Source organism: Pezoporus wallicus, unplaced genomic scaffold (genome assembly GCF_028554395.1).
Source record: "Pezoporus wallicus isolate ANWC-B61680 ecotype Strahan unplaced genomic scaffold, APGP_CSIRO_Pwel_v1 scaffold_6446, whole genome shotgun sequence".
NCBI lineage: Eukaryota > Metazoa > Chordata > Aves > Psittaciformes > Psittacidae > Pezoporus > Pezoporus wallicus.
The window spans coordinates 3,381,547-3,401,792 of record NW_026636264.1 but is presented as its reverse complement, the minus strand read 5'-3'; the positions used below and the strand labels follow the sequence as shown (position 1 = coordinate 3,401,792).

At 36.6% G+C, this 20,246-nt stretch overlaps 1 protein-coding gene across 2 annotated transcripts in view; it reads left to right on the top strand.

The window, feature by feature from the left end:
- Positions 1-20,246, top strand: part of RNF17 (ring finger protein 17) — a 71,575-nt gene that overhangs the window by 24,580 nt on the left and 26,749 nt on the right. For both annotated transcript variants that reach the window (XM_057399679.1, XM_057399680.1), the window contains exons 17-32: positions 777-967; positions 1,906-2,044; positions 2,519-2,672; positions 3,365-3,480; positions 5,404-5,536; positions 6,181-6,286; positions 8,959-9,180; positions 10,126-10,276; positions 11,290-11,408; positions 12,178-12,268; positions 12,964-13,079; positions 13,711-14,018; positions 15,218-15,381; positions 16,173-16,292; positions 17,401-17,481; positions 18,176-18,301. In XM_057399679.1, the coding sequence (XP_057255662.1) occupies positions 777-967; positions 1,906-2,044; positions 2,519-2,672; positions 3,365-3,480; positions 5,404-5,536; positions 6,181-6,286; positions 8,959-9,180; positions 10,126-10,276; positions 11,290-11,408; positions 12,178-12,268; positions 12,964-13,079; positions 13,711-14,018; positions 15,218-15,381; positions 16,173-16,292; positions 17,401-17,481; positions 18,176-18,301 (2,337 nt within the window). The remainder of the gene's footprint in view (positions 1-776; positions 968-1,905; positions 2,045-2,518; positions 2,673-3,364; positions 3,481-5,403; positions 5,537-6,180; positions 6,287-8,958; positions 9,181-10,125; positions 10,277-11,289; positions 11,409-12,177; positions 12,269-12,963; positions 13,080-13,710; positions 14,019-15,217; positions 15,382-16,172; positions 16,293-17,400; positions 17,482-18,175; positions 18,302-20,246) is intronic.

The window sequence follows — 20,246 nt, the reverse complement described above, 5'->3', positions numbered from 1 at the left end:
CAGCATTATTTTCTTCAGTATTCACTTATCTATTAGGCTCTCTTTATTTTTGCCACATTCACATGGGATTTAATTATGTCCAAAGCAGCTGTGCATTTCTGACTGTGTAACTGCTGGTTGGTTTTGTGGGTTTTCTGTACCAGTCTCATGTTGTCTGAAATAGCTTTAAATAGGAAGGATCAGAAACAGTTTTTACAGGTGTAGGTAAAAATCCTTCCTTCTATGTGCTGTTAACACCTAAAAAGCACAGATTTGCAGTATCAAGTGAGAAGTGCATTAACTTGATCCAAAATAAATAAATTCAGACAGGCTTTCTCAAGGTAGATTAAATGTCAAGGAGGATATTGTGGAGAGGAGGAATGTGTTAATTGACCAAACTATGTTATACATTTGTAGAAAGACACAAAAAGATAAGAATAGATTTTGAAACAAATCGGGAGAGCAGAAATGTAAGTATTATATTAAACAGCCTATGACAATTCTGTTTTATCTATCAGAACAATCAGAGGGGATGAAATTTTGAAACTTTAAAAGAAATGTGGTGAAAACTGCACCCTTTTGATCTGACTCAGCTATGTACACATAAAAAACCTTACAAATCCATTATGCAAGAATAGTGTTGTCTGGGCTATGGATAGACAGTCTTAACTGTGTTCAGTATTTCATCTGCTCACATGTCTGTGCTCTCTTTCTTGTGTATTTTTATTTTTATTTGTAATTTTTTCTTTTAACATTCTCTGATATCTTCCGTAACTTTTTATTTCTTCCTAACACAGAGTGAAGGTTGGGGAGAGAAAGCAAACACAACATTTTTAGGAATGGTAAATAACAAAACAGTTTTAATGACCATATTTAGAGAAGAGGATGGTGTTCTCATTGTGGATTTGAAAAAACCTCCATTTAATAACATATGCAGTAACATGCCATTGTCTCTCAAGGATGCATTAGTTTTTTTAGATTTGGCAAGGTATGTGTTTTTCTTTAGTTAATACTTTTATGCCATAAATTATAAAGCATATTACTTGTGAAATTTACCAGGCAAGTTGGTTTTGAGTGTCTGATACATTAATCTTCAGCCATACTTGTTGATACCCTTTTTTCACCTGCACTAGTAAGCACTGTGGTATAAATTTGTGCCCTAGTCAGGGTTTTAGTTAGATAATGAACCTTATTTTAGAAAATGATAACATTTAAATTTCTGTGCAAGTTTGAAGAACGGGGGGTAAAAGGTGTCTTGCCATGGACAGAAAAACGTAAAGAAATCAGCCTTTTGTATGTTTGATTTGGATGGATGGCAGTGACAGATTAGTCACCACATCAGAACCGGCCATGTGATGTGATGCATGTAGCACAGCAAATAGGAGGAACAGCCATAGGGGGTTAAGGACAGAGGAGAGCTGCTTTGAAAAGGATAGTGGAAGAGGCAGGAAATGGAGAACAACATGAGTGTTTTGGTGTTTGGGTACAGAGGTACAGCATGCAAATCTGTAGGAAATTGTTTTGCTGCACACAAAGAAAGGTCTTGGTTTATATTTGAGGATAACTACTTATGGTGGTGAGAACAGTGAGAGATGATTTTTTTACTGCATCACTATTTCTCAGGTAATCGCTTTTTCTCATGAGTGACGTAAAGGAAATCTTAAAGTGTTTTGCTAGTGGATTCTAGTATTTTACTTACAGCATTCTTTTTAAGTTTTGTGTGAGGAAAACGGCATTACAAAGAATTGCCTGCACCAGCTGTGAGGAGGAAAGTTGAAGCTATTCATACAAATATGAATCAAACTATTTTTATAAGACCATTCTGTGAGGGTTTTTTTGTGAGAAACTTGACATTTGAATGTAAAAAGGTTCCTTCTCTGCTAATTTTGACATTATTTATTCAGGATTTTTTTTTTTTTACCTTAGGTATAGATCTCAGCTTCCCAATCAGTTAGAAAATAATGCCATCTTAAAGTACAGTCCACCAAAGCTTCCACAAGAAGGCGAAGGCATCTGTGTCATAGTTTGTCACATTAATAGTCCCAGTGATTTCTATCTGCAGTTGGTAAGTTTAGAAACAAGGTCTATTTAAATAAAATTCTGACTGAATATTTTAATGCTGAGTTACTTGTACTCCATATTAAATAAGCTACAATTTCCATTAATTTCTGTCAGTTGTTACCAGTTTTTGGATTCGTAGAATTAATAGATCCAATTCAATTCCTACAGTCCTAATTAATCCTAGATTATTTGCATGAATTCTTAAAATTCCAGGAAGTTAACTTTTTTTTATGTTGCATAGTTAATTCCTATATGGGTATGTAGTGTTCTACTGTTCACAGTGGTGATTGAACAGGGCAATAGTCAATGTTTCTTAGGCTTTTTAATTTACATATTCATAACCACTGTTAAATCTGGGGGAAAGACTAGAAAGTACACTACTAGAAAAAGTGTCCCTTAAAAGAGCAGATACCCTTAAGCAAAATAAAACAAAATGCAACATCTGGTGTCTATGTATGTTTTGTTTTTCTTATTTTAGAGAGAGAGTCCAGATTTTTTAGCTCTTTCAAAGAAAATTCAGGAGGTATATAAACGTGACTATGGGAAAAACATGCAAATTGTCCACCCAGTTGAAGGACAAGCCTGTGTTGCAAAGCAGGAAGATGGGAATTGGTACAGAGCACAGATTACTGGTGAAGTACTGATTCTTTCACTCTAATGCTAGGTGGCAAAATCAGGTATGGTACTAGATCAGAGTCACACATTGGATATGAACAGTGGCAAACAGCTGTTATTTTTACTAGGCAGTCATAGACTACCAGGTAAATGCATAAAGTCAGTAGCAGCAATTCATGTTATATTCTTTTGCTATTAATGGAGTGGTTTATACATTTTTTTTTTAAATGAGAAGCAGTATACTTAATTTTCTATGTATTATTGAAAATCTTTATATAATTAAATAATGTTTCATCTAATTTAATGTATAGGTTTATCTGTTATAGCCAACCTCTGTGGTAGCTAATGCAGGTTAATAATTCTCCATTGTAATTTTAAACAGGAGGGGGAATGTACTTGTGCTGACCTCTCTGTTGCCTGTATGGGCAGTGTAGCATGCCTGTATCCTTCCATGTCTACTTGGCCTGTATTTAGTGTGCCAGTGTCTCATACAGTCATTGGAAGGGGGCATCAAAGTGCCAGCTGTCATTTCAGGAACCCAAAAGAGCTGGCTCTTAAAGGATATAGTTTTTTAATCGGGTTGTAGAAAATGTGGTATTTTAGGATTATATGGTGTAAATGTTGATTTTTTGCTCTGAAATTCTGGTGCTTTAATCTGCATCAGGTACTCCATTTTTTGTTTTAGTAACTTGGGTTGTTTTCCTTGAAGGGCTGCCAAGTCATCAAGAAGTTACGGTGAAGTATGTTGACTACGGCAGTGTTGCTAACTTAACTCATAAAGACATACGTAGAGTAAAAAAGGAGTTTCTGAGCTTTCCAGAAAAGGTAAATTAGTGTTTGCCCAGATTAAATACTTGGAATTAATAGAATCTCAATGCATGAAAGGGGAAGGAGAGGATTGTTAATATTCTGAAGTAAATAAAAGGGTAAGCAAGTTTCTTTTCATATGGGTTTATGATGTGATTGGTCTTAACATGGTTTGGGTGCACATTATGTAATTCAGTTTTCAATGAAATCTAATGTTAGCTTGTGGTGGGGAGGTATATATATACATTGTGTGTGCTTAATTCATTTACCTTCTTTTACTCCAAAAAACAAAGTCATTTTCGCATTCTTTTACTTTCAAATGGTAATCTAATGATGGTCTTAAGAAAAAACAAACACAAGCACAAAAGGTTCTTGTTTGGTTTATGGCACTTAGAGTTTGGTGTTTTCCTAACTTTAGGTATGGTAGGAGTTTCCCTCTTTTGACAAGGAGAAAGAAAACAGTGGGGAAGGCAATTGCAAAGTATTCTGTCAAATAAAAAAAGCACTTCAGTAGGAAGCAATTATTTTTCTTCAGCTGTTTATTTGTTGGTTCCGGTTACCAGTCATGATTATGCTAAACTTTAAAACTTCCTATGTTTTATAGAGGGCATTTAACCAGTTGTAGGCAACAGAAGTAGTGATGGTTGTATCTAAAGTTGGCCAGTATCTACTGAAAATAGGATTTAATTGTTTATATTATGAGTAATAACTGGAGAAAGTTTCAGCCAAAATAATTGAGCCTTTTTTGACAGCAAGGAAGAGGAAACATTCTGAAAATGGCAAAATGTTCTTCCTTTTGCAGAGTCTTAACGCTTCAGATCAGAGCACCTAATGGATTAAATAAGGGTGTTGGGATTTTTGCCATGTTAATCCCATTATTCCAAATGATTGCTTGTTATTAACCAAATATAAGTCCTCATAAAAATCTGCTAAGTTTGTCAGCTCTTGAGTACCTGCTACTAGGCCTCTTCACTTTGAACATAAAGGAGAAGGGGCTAAAGAATCTAAGTTGTTTGTTTAAGAGATTTGAATTAGGCAATTGCAAGAGAAGTTGGACTTTCTTCAGCACATTAACACAGTTTGTGTGTTATTGTTAACACATTTTAATGGACTTGGATGGTGCAGAAATCTTGGCTAAGCCTGGCATAAGCAATGCTTAATGTAGTGTTGGTTTTGTCATCCACAGCTCTTCCTTTTAATGGTTATTTAACCTGTCAGTCTTTATTTTCATATCTGACTGCCTGGGACCTAAGAATATCTGCACAAAACATTCGTATTTCTATTGTCTTTTTTTTCTCTTTTTTTTCCCTCATCTGTGTTACTCTCTCTCCTTCAGCGCAATAAAGAAGGAAGAAACAATGACATTCACAGTTAATTTAAAATAAAGTCATAGTGTAGCATAGTTTGCAATAAAAATGCTAAACAAAAATTCTAATCAAAGTACTTCATCTCGTTTGGCTTCCTTTGTGTCTCTTTTGCTTTTTTATGTCTCCTAATTAACACCTCTCAAAAATCTGGCAGGAATTTTCTGATATAGGAACTATGGTGTCTCTGTGTTTAGTGGTTCAGGTTTCTACAATGGTTTAATAACGTTGATATTAGATGCTCCAGTCAAGATTATTGCATCATAAGCAAAGCAGGATGAAGGCTTTCTTTATCACTCTCTGCAGTAATCTTTGCTGATCTCTGCACTAGTTCTACGCCTAACCATAAAGGGAGGCAAGGAGAAGTAAGGCCTTTCTATTTCAGCAAGAATGTGTCTGAATTTGAGGTTCATGCTCAGGTGATGGGGGTTGTCATCTAAAATCTAGCATTGGTAATGTAGAATCTTGTCATCCTGTTGTCTTGTCCTGCATGAGTGCAGAGCAAAGGCTGTGATTTGGCTGTAGTGAGATGGTCTTGATAGGTGATGGTAGATACATAATTTGAGTTATTCTTTAGGCAATTAGGTGCAGGCTGGCTTACATTGAGCCTTATAAAGGGGCAAATGAGTGGAGCAGAGAAGCCAAGGAAAGATTTGAAGAAGTGCTTGAAGATAAACTTACAGTGTGTTCAGTTGTTGGTAAGTTATCAAGTGTGTATTAATTTGTTTATTATTAAAATGGCTCAAATGTAGAAACATGGACTTTTAAATAGTATTTACTTGAAATGCTTATGTTCATTCTTACAACAGGTAGCCTGGAGTGAGAATATCTAAACATGAACTAATTGGAAGAGGCATGACAGATAAAACTGACAAAAGCTCTGTTTATGTCATCCCTTACAGTTCACACCAGCATTAAGGGATAAAAGTATCCTGGTTATCAAGACGGGCTTGTTTCCAAAAGCACTAGCTATCCTTGACTCTTAAATATTAGTAGCTGGGAGTGTGATCACTGCTGCTCTAAAACATGGCGAGGGAGGGATTTCAGATGACACTTACATGCCTTAGCAGGATTTTTCTCAATACAATACCATTTATTGTTAATATGTAGCTAGTTATTTTTCAGTGCCTGTGGAGTGGTTTGGAAACCATATTATTGGTGTACTTTAAGTTAATCTTAATAGTGGCAAGCTAAGCCACTATTGTTGATGCTCAGAAACAATTCTTTTATAAATCAAATGTAATTTTAAAAATTCTGTATTTTAGTACCACTTGCCATGCCTTCAAAACCATAAATTGTCCTTTTATTGTCTTTGATCAGCACTAATTATATTATTCATTCACAGAAATTTTAGATAACATCTTATCTGTTGAACTTTTTTACTCCTCTGCTGTTCATGGAAGAAGATTTAGTATTAACTGTCAGCTAGTTAAAGAAGACCTAGCATCCAACATACCTGGGTAAATACACTGTGCATAACTGAGAATATTTGGAAATACTGAATTTGCGTAACAAAATTACTTGCTTTAGTATGTCACCCCAGTGGCTGGAATTTAGCACATTCATTACCAATCACATTCATCAACTGACATGTTACAGAGCATAACTTTGCAGTTTGGCATAATTGAATTCTCAGACTAAATCTTGCTGAACATAATCTATTGAAATTGTAATTGACTCAAAAACTGGAGATTAAATGTTTATAACATACTTGCAGTGTACTTAAGTTCCAGATGTTCCCGAACTGCTTATCATTAAGGTTCCCATTCCCTTGTAGTAAGACAAGAAATAGCACTTTTGTGTGTTTAACTTGCACCTGAGGTAAGTCATCTCTTTGGAAGGTCTGCTACTAGAAAGCAAATAGTCTCTATAACCAGCTATGACAGCAACGGACAGAATTGTTGGGAAGCCTGCTGGGGGAGATGAGACTGATAAGCAGATAGCACTGCTGCATTTAATTTGTTGGCCTTTTAAAAAGATAACTCATGGGCTGTATTCATGAAAATCAGTAATTTTGCTTTCATTCATTATTTTTGAATACTAAACAAAATAGAAAAATTGTTAAATAGAAATGGTTTATTCCAGAAGGGAATCCCTAAATTTGCTTTTTTTCAGGGGGAGGCAAATAAGTGCATTTTCATTTCTTAGCCAGAAATACTACTAAATCCTAGCAACAGTTTTCTTTTACTGGTTTTAATTTTAACTCAGATTTTTGTAAAGTTAAGTATCTTTATTTAAACTGAAATGCTGAATTGTTACTGTCACCAGGGTATTCTGTTGTGTTGCAACTATACTTAGATGTCTGCTTATGATCTGCAAACAAGTGCAAACTTAAGTAACAAACTAGTACAAGACAATAAGAGCAGGACACAATGCTCCTTTGAAGCTGACTTGCTGACAAGCAAATGTCAGTAACCTTACTCTTGCATTGGGATAGGAAGTAGTCCATACAGAATTCCAGGAAGAAACTGTGGAGTCTGAAGTTCATTCTAAATTATTTTTTTCTGATGTATCTGCTATGATAATGCTATACTGGACTTAGTAGAGAGGTGGTAGTAAGACGTGTAATGTGTTTCACTTGGAAGAGCTCTCTCTGGCTGATCGCCTCTGTCCTTTTCATAGTTCAGACTTAGTTGTTGTCAAGATATGCGCTTTTATGAGCTGTGGTGTTCATTTCTTTCCTAGTTCTACAAGTTAGCTGTTTTAACCAGCACTTCCCAAATACCTGCCTCAGGAAGGTTCACATAAATAATTTTGTAGCAGTATGTAGTAGATGATTCAATACTTCGTCACTGTGGAATTTTCTCTCTGGCAGAGAAGTTCGTTTCCTTTATGGAAGGAAAAGACAGGTGGTAGATCTCCGAAAACTGGGAAGAGTTTCTTCCAGAGGCCCAGAAATGGCCAGCAGTTAAACTGAGGCTTGCTGTTTCCTTTAGTTCTTGATTTTTACAAGAAAGCAGTTCTTCTGCATAAACAGGTGCTTTTGCAAGCTGCAGTCTCTTGCATCTCTAGTTGTCATAATTCACAGAGACTTGTACTAAGCTGGGCTGTGGCTCAAAATACGTACCAGCCAACTCTTGCTGCTGGGATTTATTCTGTCCAGTTCACACAATTTAACACGTTTTCATCAAGATAATACCACAGCTATGCTTCATTCAGTACTCAGCTGTTAGACCAGTTGCGTTGCATTTGTTTTCTCAGGGTATGCCAGAGAGGTAAATCATAAAATCATAAAATAGTTTGGGTTGGAAAGGACCTGAAGATCATCTAGTTCCAGCCTCCTGCTATGGGCAGGGACACCTTCTGGACACCAGCCTGGCCTTGAGCACTTCAGGGTTGGAGCATTTGCAAATGTTCCAGTGCCTCACCACCCTCAACAGCAAAGAACTTCTTCCTTATATCTAACCTGACCTTCTCCTGTTGAAGTTTAAACCCATTACCCCCTGTCCTGTCACTGCGGTCCCTAATGAAGAGTGTTTCCCCAGCATCCTTGTAGGTCCCCTTCAGATACTGGAAGCCTGCTATGAGGTCTCCACACAGCCTTACATTCTCCAGGCTGAACAGCCCCAACTTCCTCAGCCTGTCTTCATATGGGAAGTGCTCCAGGCCCCTTATCATCCTCGTGGCCTCCTCTGGGCTTGTTCCAACAGTTCTATGTTTCACTGAAGTTAATATCCTTTATTTCTGAAAGGAATATTTACAGAGAAGTTGAATGTTGCAGCCTTTACTCAAAGGCAACACAGCTTCCCAGAAGCATGATATTAGTAATTCTTTTAAGCCAGGCACAAATGTTAATGTTCAGCAGCCCATATGTGTCAGGCTTGCTTTTCTGCTGACAGGCCATATTGCATAATGCTTTCATCTGATAGTAGAATCTGCAAGGATATCTTCTGAAGAAGAATAAAAATGTTACTACCATGAGTGTTTCAGAAATAGCATTTAGAACTGATTTTGTCTTTTGCTGGGGGGGGGGGGGGGGGGGGGGGGGGCAGGGTCTACTTTTCTGAGTTACTCTTCATTCAGCCCTCTTGAATGATTCCTGTCATGTTGAAGTGGGATTATTGAGCTCTTTTTTCATTTTGTTTAAAATGTGTTTAAACTTTCCATTCTAAGTATTTTATTTTTTTTACAGGTATGTTGACAGTACTGGTGTAGAGCCTAATAAAATATGGAATCTTCCTATAGAAGAAATTCCTAAAACCTTAGAAGCTTTAAATCCTATAGACATGGAATCCATGGATGAAGCAAATCTCAGATTGCTTTGTAATAAACAGCTACAAGTGAGAATTAGTCATGTTGTGTCTCCTAGTAAAATTTTTGTACAATGGCTGTCATCAGAACATACACTGAAAAGGTACTAAAATTCTAAGAACTTTTCTCAAGGCATTTGAATGATAAACTGGTGAAGTATAGCTAGAACAAGCTCTGATTACGGTTGCATTTGGTACTGGGTACTCTTAAATCCTGTTGACTTTATATGGCTTCATTGAGCAAAGTATAGGAACAAAAGACAAATGGACACTATGTTGTGGTTTATTAACTATTTGTGATTTCAAATTAAGTATATGATCTGACTCCTATTTCAAATCAGCCTAAATGTAGTAAGTATTGGGGTCTGACGAATGTAGCACTATCCAAAATAATGAAGTCTCTCTGCTTGCTTTTCTCCTCCCCATTCCTTCATTAGAAATCTTATTAAATAATACTGGTATCCTAAGTCATAGAATTCCAGTCAAGTATTTCTTTCCACACAATTCTAATATGTTGCTAGAAAAGTTTGAAGGCAATTTCTAGACATAGTGTATCAGCCTTCCTTTGGTAAATATTTAGGTAACATTTAGATAATAGTGTTTGAAGATAGTGAAATGGAAATGTCATTGCTTAGTGCAACTTGCTTACTTCCTGCCTCTTCTCATTTTTTCATCTTTTTACTTTCTTGCTTGTAGCTACCTAAAGTCCCATTGAATTTGTCATGACACTCATTTAGTGTCATGATACTTTTCAAGCTGTTGCGAGAAAATAGTGCATCTTTCAAATAGTGCTATATAGAACAGTAAGGATCACTCAGATTAAATCCGTTGTTTAAAAAAACATGATAGCTTTACAGAATTTTAATGAGATCGCATGTGTTTTGAAGCCCCATTTCATGTTTTTCTAACATGCCATGAAGGAAAACAATAAAATACTGAACAGTTAATAAAATTTCAGTGTATGCTAGTTGAACAGCAATTGACTAAATAAACCTTTTATTCACTGGATAAAATTATACCACTAGAAAAGGAGTTTTTTTGAATGTTAGTTTACAGGAGAAGATGGCTGCCATCTACAAAGAAGTCCAGCTCCATGTCGTGAAGTGGGAAAGTGGAATGCACTGTGCTGTTTATGTACATGATTTGAAACAGTGGCAAAGAGGTCAAATAAGCAGGATTGTCTCTGAAACAAGTGCAGAGGTAAGCCTTGTAACAGGGTTCAAACTTGTATTTCTAAAGTTTGTAACCATTCATTGATTAAAATAATGTCAAATCTTTACTTCTTCTTTGCTAATATTTTCTCGGAGCCTTTTGCTTTTACCAAGAGTTTAAGTTATTTGTATGTTGCTGCAAATAAGGTACTGTCTCATACCTTTAGCAGGGAACCTGGGAGCTCAGGAATGCTCATGAGGTTGACTATGTGTATGTTTACACTACACTTCGAAGCATGGCACAGATTCCCATGCTATAACCTAACAGTTTAGCTTAGATTCCAGAAGCTGCATAAACCTGAGGGTTGTCACATTAATTCAGACTTAATGATACTTGCTAGAAGATGGAGCCAGTTTAACTGAGTGCACCACTACAGGAACACATGTAGTCAGGCTGTTGCTTGGGCCCCGAACAGATGGTGATGCACTGTGCACTTAAATTTAACACTTCCACAGTAACTTTTCACACAGTGCTGCTTTAAACATGCATTTTGTTGCACTCATTTGGAAAGAAAAAGGAGCATCAGAAGAGGCATTTCAGGAGTAGATCACAACTGCTTGCCTCAAATGTAGGAAGCAGAAATGGGACTTTTTATACTTCTGCTTTGCATCATCTGCTTTTTAAGGCTAAGAGCCCTCAAAGAGCTATTGAACTATGTCAGACTAAAAAGCAGTTGGTGGAGGGGAGCTGTTTCAGTATTCCTAGGTCTACAGATATAAACTCTGCATAACTGAAGCACATCAAAATAAATTTTCTTACTCAAATAAGAGCCTCTGTAAAGTTGTTGCTGTTTGAGCATGTTTGTGTGTTTTGTCCTCTCAGTACACTGTGGTGGTTATTTGTGTTGTGTGATGAAGGACTTCAGTGTAAAGTCCATTCGTTGAATGCTGATAATATTTGAATTTTGTTTACCTGTTCAGGCATGCTTCAATTTACCGTTGTTGCAGATAGCTCTAAGAGGGGCGTTTTTTTTGTTTCAGCGTGTTTCTTATCTGAAACAGGTAATGCTTTACGATTCTGGAGCTGAAAAAACAGTTGATATCCACTGTCTAAGAAAACTTGAGGAAAGTATGAAGATAATTAGGACATTAGCAATTGAATGTTCCTTGGCAGATATAAGGTAGCTTTTCTCATATACTGAGTAGCAGTATTAGAAACAAATAATGACATAACTTCATATTTTCCTGTGTTAGCACTGATTATCTGAGATTATCTTAAGTAGTTTGCTTTTTGGATAAAGAAGAAATAAGATGGTGGCTGTGATTATAAAAGGTTGGGGTTTTTTTCCTAAGGGTTATTGCTACATACCACTAAAGCAGAAGTCATGCTACAAATAGAAATAGTATTCATAGGATTAATTATAAAATCCTGGGCCAGTGGTAAAGATTTTTCTTGTTTCACTGAATGTTTTTTTCCTTGGCTCAGAATTTGAGATGAATCAGATCTCATGAAAACGTACAGGACTTAGACTGTAGAAAAGAGAACAGGCATATTCGCCCATGCATTAGTTTGTGTGACTTCTGCACTGTGAAGGAAAACTAACTATGTTTGTAATACCCATCCCCTGACTGACTATAAAAAGCCTAGTTTCTAGATGAAGTATGGATTTTCCTTCATTCTATTAAGGCAGGTATACTTCTGGAACTCGCAATCCTCATTTTGAAATTTTGGGATTGTGTTTTTTCAGTTCTTCCTGTCAGATAGATCCAGAGATAAGTAACCATTTCTTTTTACTGTTGACTGTAACAGAGATTGTCATCTTTTCTGTGACATTTCAGGTAGTTAAAAACACAAAAAATGCAGATCTCAGTTGAGGGAAGGCTTTCTGGTTAAGCTCAGGAGATGCCAATTTCTCATGTACTAAGGGAGATTGTAATTTGTTCTGTTAGACCAACAGGTGGAAGCGCACAGTGGACTGCAACAGCATGTGAATGTCTAGATGATTACTTAACTGGGGCAGAAGTAAAAATGATTATACAGGTTTGTATTTGTAGAATTTCTGTCAGGGTGTCATTTTTTCCTTCCCCCCCCCCCCCCCCCAAATATTTCACTGTTCAAAAAAAATCTGAGTGGAACTGGCATAGATTGCTGTTTGCTTTGCAGGAAAAGATGCTTTTTCATTTTCTGCTTTTGTTGTTCATTGAAGTATTAGAGCAGTTTGGCTACACAGTATGGAAAGAACAGTCTTACATGTATTTAGTTACTGAAGAATAATCTTTGGGATCACTGCATGCTGAGAGCTTTTGTAGACAGCAGAAAAAGATGCGGTGTTCTTGATGAGAGTGATTTCAGCAGCTACTATATTAGTTTTTAAGCCTCAGAAACTGAAAGAAGGAATACAGTGGTGCACAAACACCATTGGTTAGCTGGTTTCTTGTAATGGTTAAAATAAACTTACTATTATGCAGGTTTAATTTATTTGGTGTCTGATGTCAGCTCTTTCTAATAAAACAGCTAAGGGAAAAAGGGTTTTATTCTGTTACTTTTTTTAATGTCATCTTTAGAAAGGTTGGTAAAACAATGGGAACTGTGACATGGATTAAATGAATTTTGTGTCTTCTGATGTGAGCAGTTGTTCAGCGACACCCGATTTGCAGTTAATACCAATAAAATAAAAATATACCTGTAGTTTAGAGGAAATGCATATTGTATGTTGTGCTGCTCATTTTTTTCAGGAAAGTAATGGGGCTTGTGCATTGCCTGTGAAAATTCTTTGCAAGGATGAAACAGGAGAATTGGTTGATATTTCAGAACACCTTATTAAAAAGGGTTTGGCTTCTAGAAACAGAAGGTTTGGATGTTTTTCTTTATGTTCTTTCAGACTCCCATATCCACATCATGATAAGCTAATAAGTAAAACAAAAATTTGGATTGTTCTCTACAGAATGTTTAGCAACTGAACTCCATGTTCAGTGAACTCACTTGGGTATAACACTAGTAATTGTATCCATTACATGTTTCGGTTCTCCAGGTTGGTAGATGAGATGTTTGATAGTACTTTAAGAAGCATTTGCCATCTTTGTGTGTTTTTTAGAGTCATAGAATCATAGAATAGTTAGGGTTGGAAAGGACCCTAAGATCATTTAGTTCCAACCCAGTGCCATGGGCAGGGACACCTCACACTAAACCATGTCACCCCAGGCTTTGTCCAACCTGGCCTTGCACACTGTCAGAGATGGAGGATTCACAGCTTCCTTGGGCAACCCATTCCAGTGCCTCACCACCCTCACAGTAAAAAACTTCCTCCTTATATCTAATCTAAACTTCCCCTGTTTAAGTTTTAACCCGTTACCCCTTGTCTTATCACTACAGTCCCTAATGAAGAGTTGCTCCCCAGCATCCACTTGTATTATTTCATTCTTTTTCACTTTTCAAGTTCTGTGTCAGTTAATTTGTTGATACAATTTGTTTGAATCTGCTAGAACTGATAAAGCTGATGTGGCTTGCTCAGTCTCCAAGGAACATCTTAAAGTACATTTAAAGCAGGAGAACACACAACTGGATAGCTGGACTTCCAGAACTGTATATGCAAGAAACAGCCTTGCTCTGGAGGAAAGGATCACTGTTCTGGAGTGTGAACAAATACCATGCAAAACATACAACTCACTGCTTCATTCAGGAACTGGTGAAGTATATATGTCCCCTGTTATACCTGAAGCAAAAATTTTTCAAGCTATAGTAAGCTCTATTGGATGCGATGGAACTATTTATATAATACCCAAATCATCTGGTAAGATTGCATAGAAGAAAATACATTCATATCTTGTTAATCTGATACCTTTGGTAAATCAGAGTATACCAGATACATGTTTTAGTATATGTATTCTGTGTCAGAACGCAGTTCTGGAAGATACCTGTTGGACAGGTTGCTGTTGGGAGGTGATAAGGCGTTTGGGATGGAGGTGAGGGGTACATGGCTGTGCACCCTTTGTTCTGTAGGAGTGGAGAGAGGTCCAGCAGATAACCCAGATCCCCAGGAGACAGTGTCCTGTCCTTAAAGCCAACAAAACCAGCTGTCTTTCCACTCTCCTACGAAATCAAAAAACCCTAAGCTATTGGGTGGGCAGGTTACTTGGCTTTCTTCTCTAGGCAGGATTGGGTGAAGCAGCAAGTGGTTTTGGTTTCTTTTTTTTTTTTCATATATATAATGTTGACATTGTGTGATACATTTTAACAAGAGTAATGAAATTGCAGTCGTAAAGATTCTTGGAAATTAGCCTGGTTCTCAAATATTCATTGGGTTTTTTGTTTTTTTTCCTTCTGTGTGAGCTAAGTACCCAGTTTCCTTGGGCTCTTTATTTGTGCTGTGATAAATTCTGTATCTCAGTATTTTCTGTTTGTACTGGTTGAAAAAGGTATATTTTCATCTGATGTATGAGAATATTTATTTTTTTTTTTACTCCACAAGTCCATTTAACTATTAGTTCGTATCATAAAACTTCAACATTCAAAATACAGTAGCCCCATCTGCCCATTTGTATTGTTCTTGCAGTTGTTTCTGTAGACTGACCTACAGCAGAAGAGGGTCTTCTGAACATGTGTTTGGTTTGTGTTCTTCTGTGATGTCCTAACACTGTCTCTGGGGATCTTGTCTAGTTCATGGAGAGGCTTTTGTGTTAGTGCTGCAAGGTGTCAGTTGCAAAATTTATAGACCCCTTTTCTCTCTGAAATTGTAGTCCAGAATTACTAATGGTTTCACAATTGGAAGTGCAGTTTATTACTTGTTTTAAATAGAAACTTGTTTCCATATGCTAGATATTGAACATACATATTCTGTCAGTGTTAGAAAATGCTTTAAGCAGCAAATACATTTTTTTGTTCATACACATCTTCACCTGAATCTGCTGGGTTTAATGATTGAAACAGTTTGCACTAATAAGTTGCAGAATTTTATATTATTTTTTTTTTCATTCTCCCCCCACTGCCCAGAAATTGAACTAAGTAAACTGATGACTGAAATACAAAGTAAGTTCAAATGTCTTGGACTTCTGGAACCCTATAGCTGGAAAAAGGGAGAAGCTTGTGTTGTAAGAGGATCAGATACCATGTGGTATCGAGGTAAAATTGTAGAACTCTGTGGCAGTACACTCCAGGTAAGTTCAGGTATATGGCGGAAGGGAGGGATTGTGTGTGCATGAACATGGTGAACATGTGCACATGGGTCTTAAGAAAAAAGGGCAAATAAGACTAAAATAAATTTATTATCACACCTTCTTTCATTCAGCTGACTTGCTTGTCCAGATGCTCATTCTGCTCATCAAGTGTGATGAGTGTCATGGTTTTTGCATTTAGTTTAAAGATGAATTCTGTCTACTTATTTCAGTTGTACAATGTAGTTTTCGTGGTGATGATAAATGTCCTTAAGTTAAAAACTACCCTTGATCACCTGGAAGTAATCCCTTTTAGTTTTTTTCTTTTGTTGTTAGCGTATGTGGAAGACTTTGAAAACACTTACGTTTAGCTTCCCCCCACCCAAAAAATAGTGGCTGTCTGGTTTTAATTCTTTTTTGCTGCACAAATATAGAGGTACTTTTTCTAATTCGGAGTTAAATTTACCTAAACTCTTGAGTCTGCTCATGCTTTTTGAATACAGGTTCAGACATCTGATACTATCCTAGCTTACACATATTTTAGTTCTTTCAGTTTTAAACTGTTGCAGGTATTACACAAAAGTTAAGGTTTCTTGCCAGACAAGTTTAGAGCCTGAATTTACTTGCCGTACCAGTTTTTTAATCCTTCATTTCTATTTTGTCACGTCACCTGCTTACCAGGAAACCATTACTTATTCCTCTAGAGAAGTGAATGCTGTAAATAACTGCTTTCTCCTATAAAACTTGACTTAAAAAACAGGAATTATTTCAGGAAAGTTTTTCTTTTCATACAGGTACAGTACATAGATCATGGTTGTATAGAGAGGATTCCTCAGTGCCATCTGTATCCAACTACATTGTATACTGATATTCCTCCATTTTGCATACCATGTCAGCTCTACAAGACAGTACCAGTGAGTAAGGGTAAACTCAGAGGGTTTAGTAGGTAGTTACTTAAATCAATACACTGTTTAGTCATATAAAGGTTGAGACGAGTTGCTAGTATTTTTTCTTGCCAATGAGGATTCATAGAATAGCTGGTGAGGATCATGTCAGCCAGGGAGCCAGTTATCAAAAGCTTCTAGATTGCTTTATGAAGTGACTGTTCCAGCTGTCACTGGAATGAAGTCTCTGTGGGACAGGACACTGCAGTAGTTGGCAGGATGATACTCTGAAGTGGCATTTCATTTTACAATAGCAGCAACAAGTAAGGCCTGGATTTAATGCAAAATGGCCAGAAAATTGTGAATCTAGAAGTCCTGCAAAAGTGTTTCTGTCATTCAGAACTTGATGTGTAGGAAACTTTTAGTCTAAATAACATATGTGAATTATTTTAGGGGGGTTTGTTAGTAATTGGTATGTAAATAACATCTTCACATATCATCACATCTTGCTCAAACTTGAATGGTGCATTTAGTAAATGCTGTAGGTGACCCTGCTTGAGCAGGGAGGCTGGACTGGGTGACCCCTGGTGGTCCCTTCTCCACCCTCAACCAATTTGCAATTCTGTGAAATGACTAGCTTCCTTTTAAACTTATTTTAAAGAACCTTTTTATTGCCGGAAACGGTTCAACTGATAAATTAAGAAAGGTGGGCTTGTAAGCCTACAGGTTAGGGGACAGACAGATATTGCAGGGCATAAAAGAAGTATTTAAAGTTTCCTGTGTTTTCTGTTTGTTAAGTTTTATCTTCAGGGGTAATTCTGTATCTTTGTGTTATGCTTTAGGTAATAATGCACACGTACGTTATTATGATACAGTAAAGTTTACACTTGGCAAGCAGCATCTCATTGTAAGCCACTTCAAGACCTGAAAATTGCTGGTCAGCTTTGTCACACAGTTAGTTTTAGTGTACCAGGTAGTACATAATGTTTAAACTGTTGTAGACAAAACTAATGATGTGTGTTTTCAAAGAAGTTTTTCAATGATGGTCATGTATTTTCTTCTTCCTGTGTTAAAAATTGTAAGAGTATTACTTGACAGCATCTTAATGTGTGTGGGCTTCTTGATTTTCACCAAATAGATTGGAAATTTTTGGCAGCAAGATGCAGTAGATTACCTTCAAGGACTACTTACAAATGAAGAAGTTGAAATACACATTCAGGTAGCTTAATTTATTCATAGATGGTAGATGTAGAACAAGGCTTTTTGTTCTCTCTGTTTTTGGTTGGGTTTTTTTTCTTCTTTAACTTACATTAGGAGTAATAGGTGAAGTAATATAGCAGTAAATATATTTCTTAGACAAAACAAAACCCCAAAACTAAAGCTGTTTCTCCAGTTGTTCTAGTTTTCAGGCCTTAAATTTGTGTCCTTTAGAAGTATTAATATCTTTTGGTCCTTGTTTGTATTATGTGTTGTCATTCTTACAAGCAACCTACCAGCCAATAACATAAGTTCTTCTAAATTTGATTTTAAGTTATTAACATTTGACATAATTAAACATGGACATGCTTAAATAAATACATTAACAGTACAAAGAAACACATAATCTGTATTGTCTGAAACCCCATGATTTCGTATAGCTTAATTTCTAATGATAAGCTGTAAAAGGTTTTACTGCTGAGCGAGCAAATGTTGGATAATGTTTCCCTGTTGGGAGTGAGTTGTCAGTGCTGCCATTCCAGTAATAGATATATTCCCATTTGTGTCATGTTAATAGCCATCCTTACTGATTTTGTATCTTCGATAAACGGGTACAGTGCATGTAGGAAGGACAAGTTTGAATTTCCTGGTCACTGTTTCTAAAACCTCAGTCATGCTATTCCTGTTATAATCTTTATTTTATCTTGTGTAACTAGGAATTACCAGATAACCCATGGGGCAAATTGTCCATCAGCCTGTATTTTGGAGGAATGTCCCTTTCTTCCTTCATGGCATACCAGAAGTTCTGTGTTACTGAAGATTGTCGGGACATGAAAGAGCTGGTGAGATTCATCTGTGTGGTTTTATGTTTAGTGTGTCTTTTGGTGTTGCTATTCTGACATTAAAAAGATTATTCAGTTGTTTCTGGTGACCTTTGATTTGTTGTTTCTTTTCATAATTCTGTAGAGATTTATGATGTAAACAGTAGTAAGGCTGAGTACACAGCTCTGTAGCATAAGTGTACAGATGATGTGTTGACAAGATTGTATGGAATAGCATGGAGTGTGTTCTTGGATTCCCTACTGAAAAGAGATTTTTGCATTTTTGTTTAAATTCCCATTACATCTTGTGTTAGGAATAGGATAATATTTTTATCACTTGAAGGGATTCGTTAATCATAGAAACATATCCAAGGATGGAGATAATCAAAAATGATAAAGGATAAAAATTGAGTCAAGTATTCCAGCGTAAACTTAATAATACCTAAGGGAGTTACCCAAGTTTTTCATTCCAAGTGTTTGGGACATCCATTTGGTGTTCTTTAGAGGAGGATTGAAATTTTCATCAAACTTCAATGCCTTAACACACGTACAAAAAAAAAAAAAGTAGTTTCTGTGTATTTTTTTTTCCCCTTGAAATCTGAGGATCAGGTTTATTTAAATTACTAAGGGCTTGGGTTTTTTTTTTCTCTTAATTCTGTTTAAGCCTGCCAGTGTGTTTTTCTTTCCAACATGAGTTTCTGCTTCAGAAAATTATTTTACAGTACGGAGTATGCTGCTGTCAGTGCTGATGTAAGTCTTGGCATGTACCCAGTGGGCTTGAGATGCAGTTAGAAAAAATCTGTCTGTGTATCAGAACTTAAGAACTGCGGAAAACCTAATTGTAAATGTCTCTTGCTGCATTTTCATAAAGTCACCACATGGTGCAGAACTTTCACCATACTAAATGTGGATCTTAAACTGAGGTTGTAACCCTTAAAATAAAAATGAAATTTGGAAAAAAAAATAAAACCATGTAAGAAGGTTATAAGTAAGAAACATCTATAAAGCCTGGAATGCTTCCTACAAGGAATAATAGCATTAAGCAGATCCATTCCAGGAATAAATGGTTCAGAACAATTCGTAGGAAAATTAAGATCGAAGGTGTTCAGTTGTGAACCATAAAAGGAGCAAGGCATCTGGAGCTCAAGCTGGTTCCAGGAACAGGACCTCAGGAGTAGCAGAAGGGGGAAGCAAGCTGCTGTCAAAACATTCAAACATAATCAGCTCTGGGTTTAGATGTAGATGTTAAGCAGCCATCTTCAGAAGCCAACTGATACACTGCATTGACTAAAGGATACTATTATCATGTATAGTGTAGCCATTATATATTTTATTATAGCTTTGTAACTTCATTTGATTCAGGTAAGTAATCTGGTGAGAACTATGTGAGTGTTGTATCTCTAGTAGTAGTGGTAATAAGCTGCTTAAGCAGAGCCTACTATACCTCTGTCTTGCTGCAGAGTGTAGTCTTCTCTTTGAGATGCACTTGTGTAAAGCTGCACAGGTGAGTTTAGGACCTGCTGTTTGTTACCACATGACAACAACCCTAGTTTAGACATTAGCCAGAAAATTCACTAGTAGGCAGTAGGACACTAGGACACTGGGGAGTACACCAGAACCCCAAGTGTGGTGAACTTGCAGTAGTGAATCTCATTCTGGGTGTATGTGTACATGTGTGTTTGTGTGTACACACACAGCATACATACTTTGCATACTTACATATATACAAGACCATTATACCACGGGGGTTTTTTAGTTTGTTTTTTTTTTATTTGGCTTTTTGGGAGATGGGGTTTGGTTGGTTGGTTTTGTTTCTGACACTGCGAGTCATATCCAAGTAGCCAGGTACTGTACTGCCTTGTGCTCATAGAATTAGGCATGGGGGAGACTGTGACCTTGCTTCGTTTAACACACATGTTTTTAATCTCTTCATTCTGAGCTACAGCAAAACTAACAGGTTTTAGAT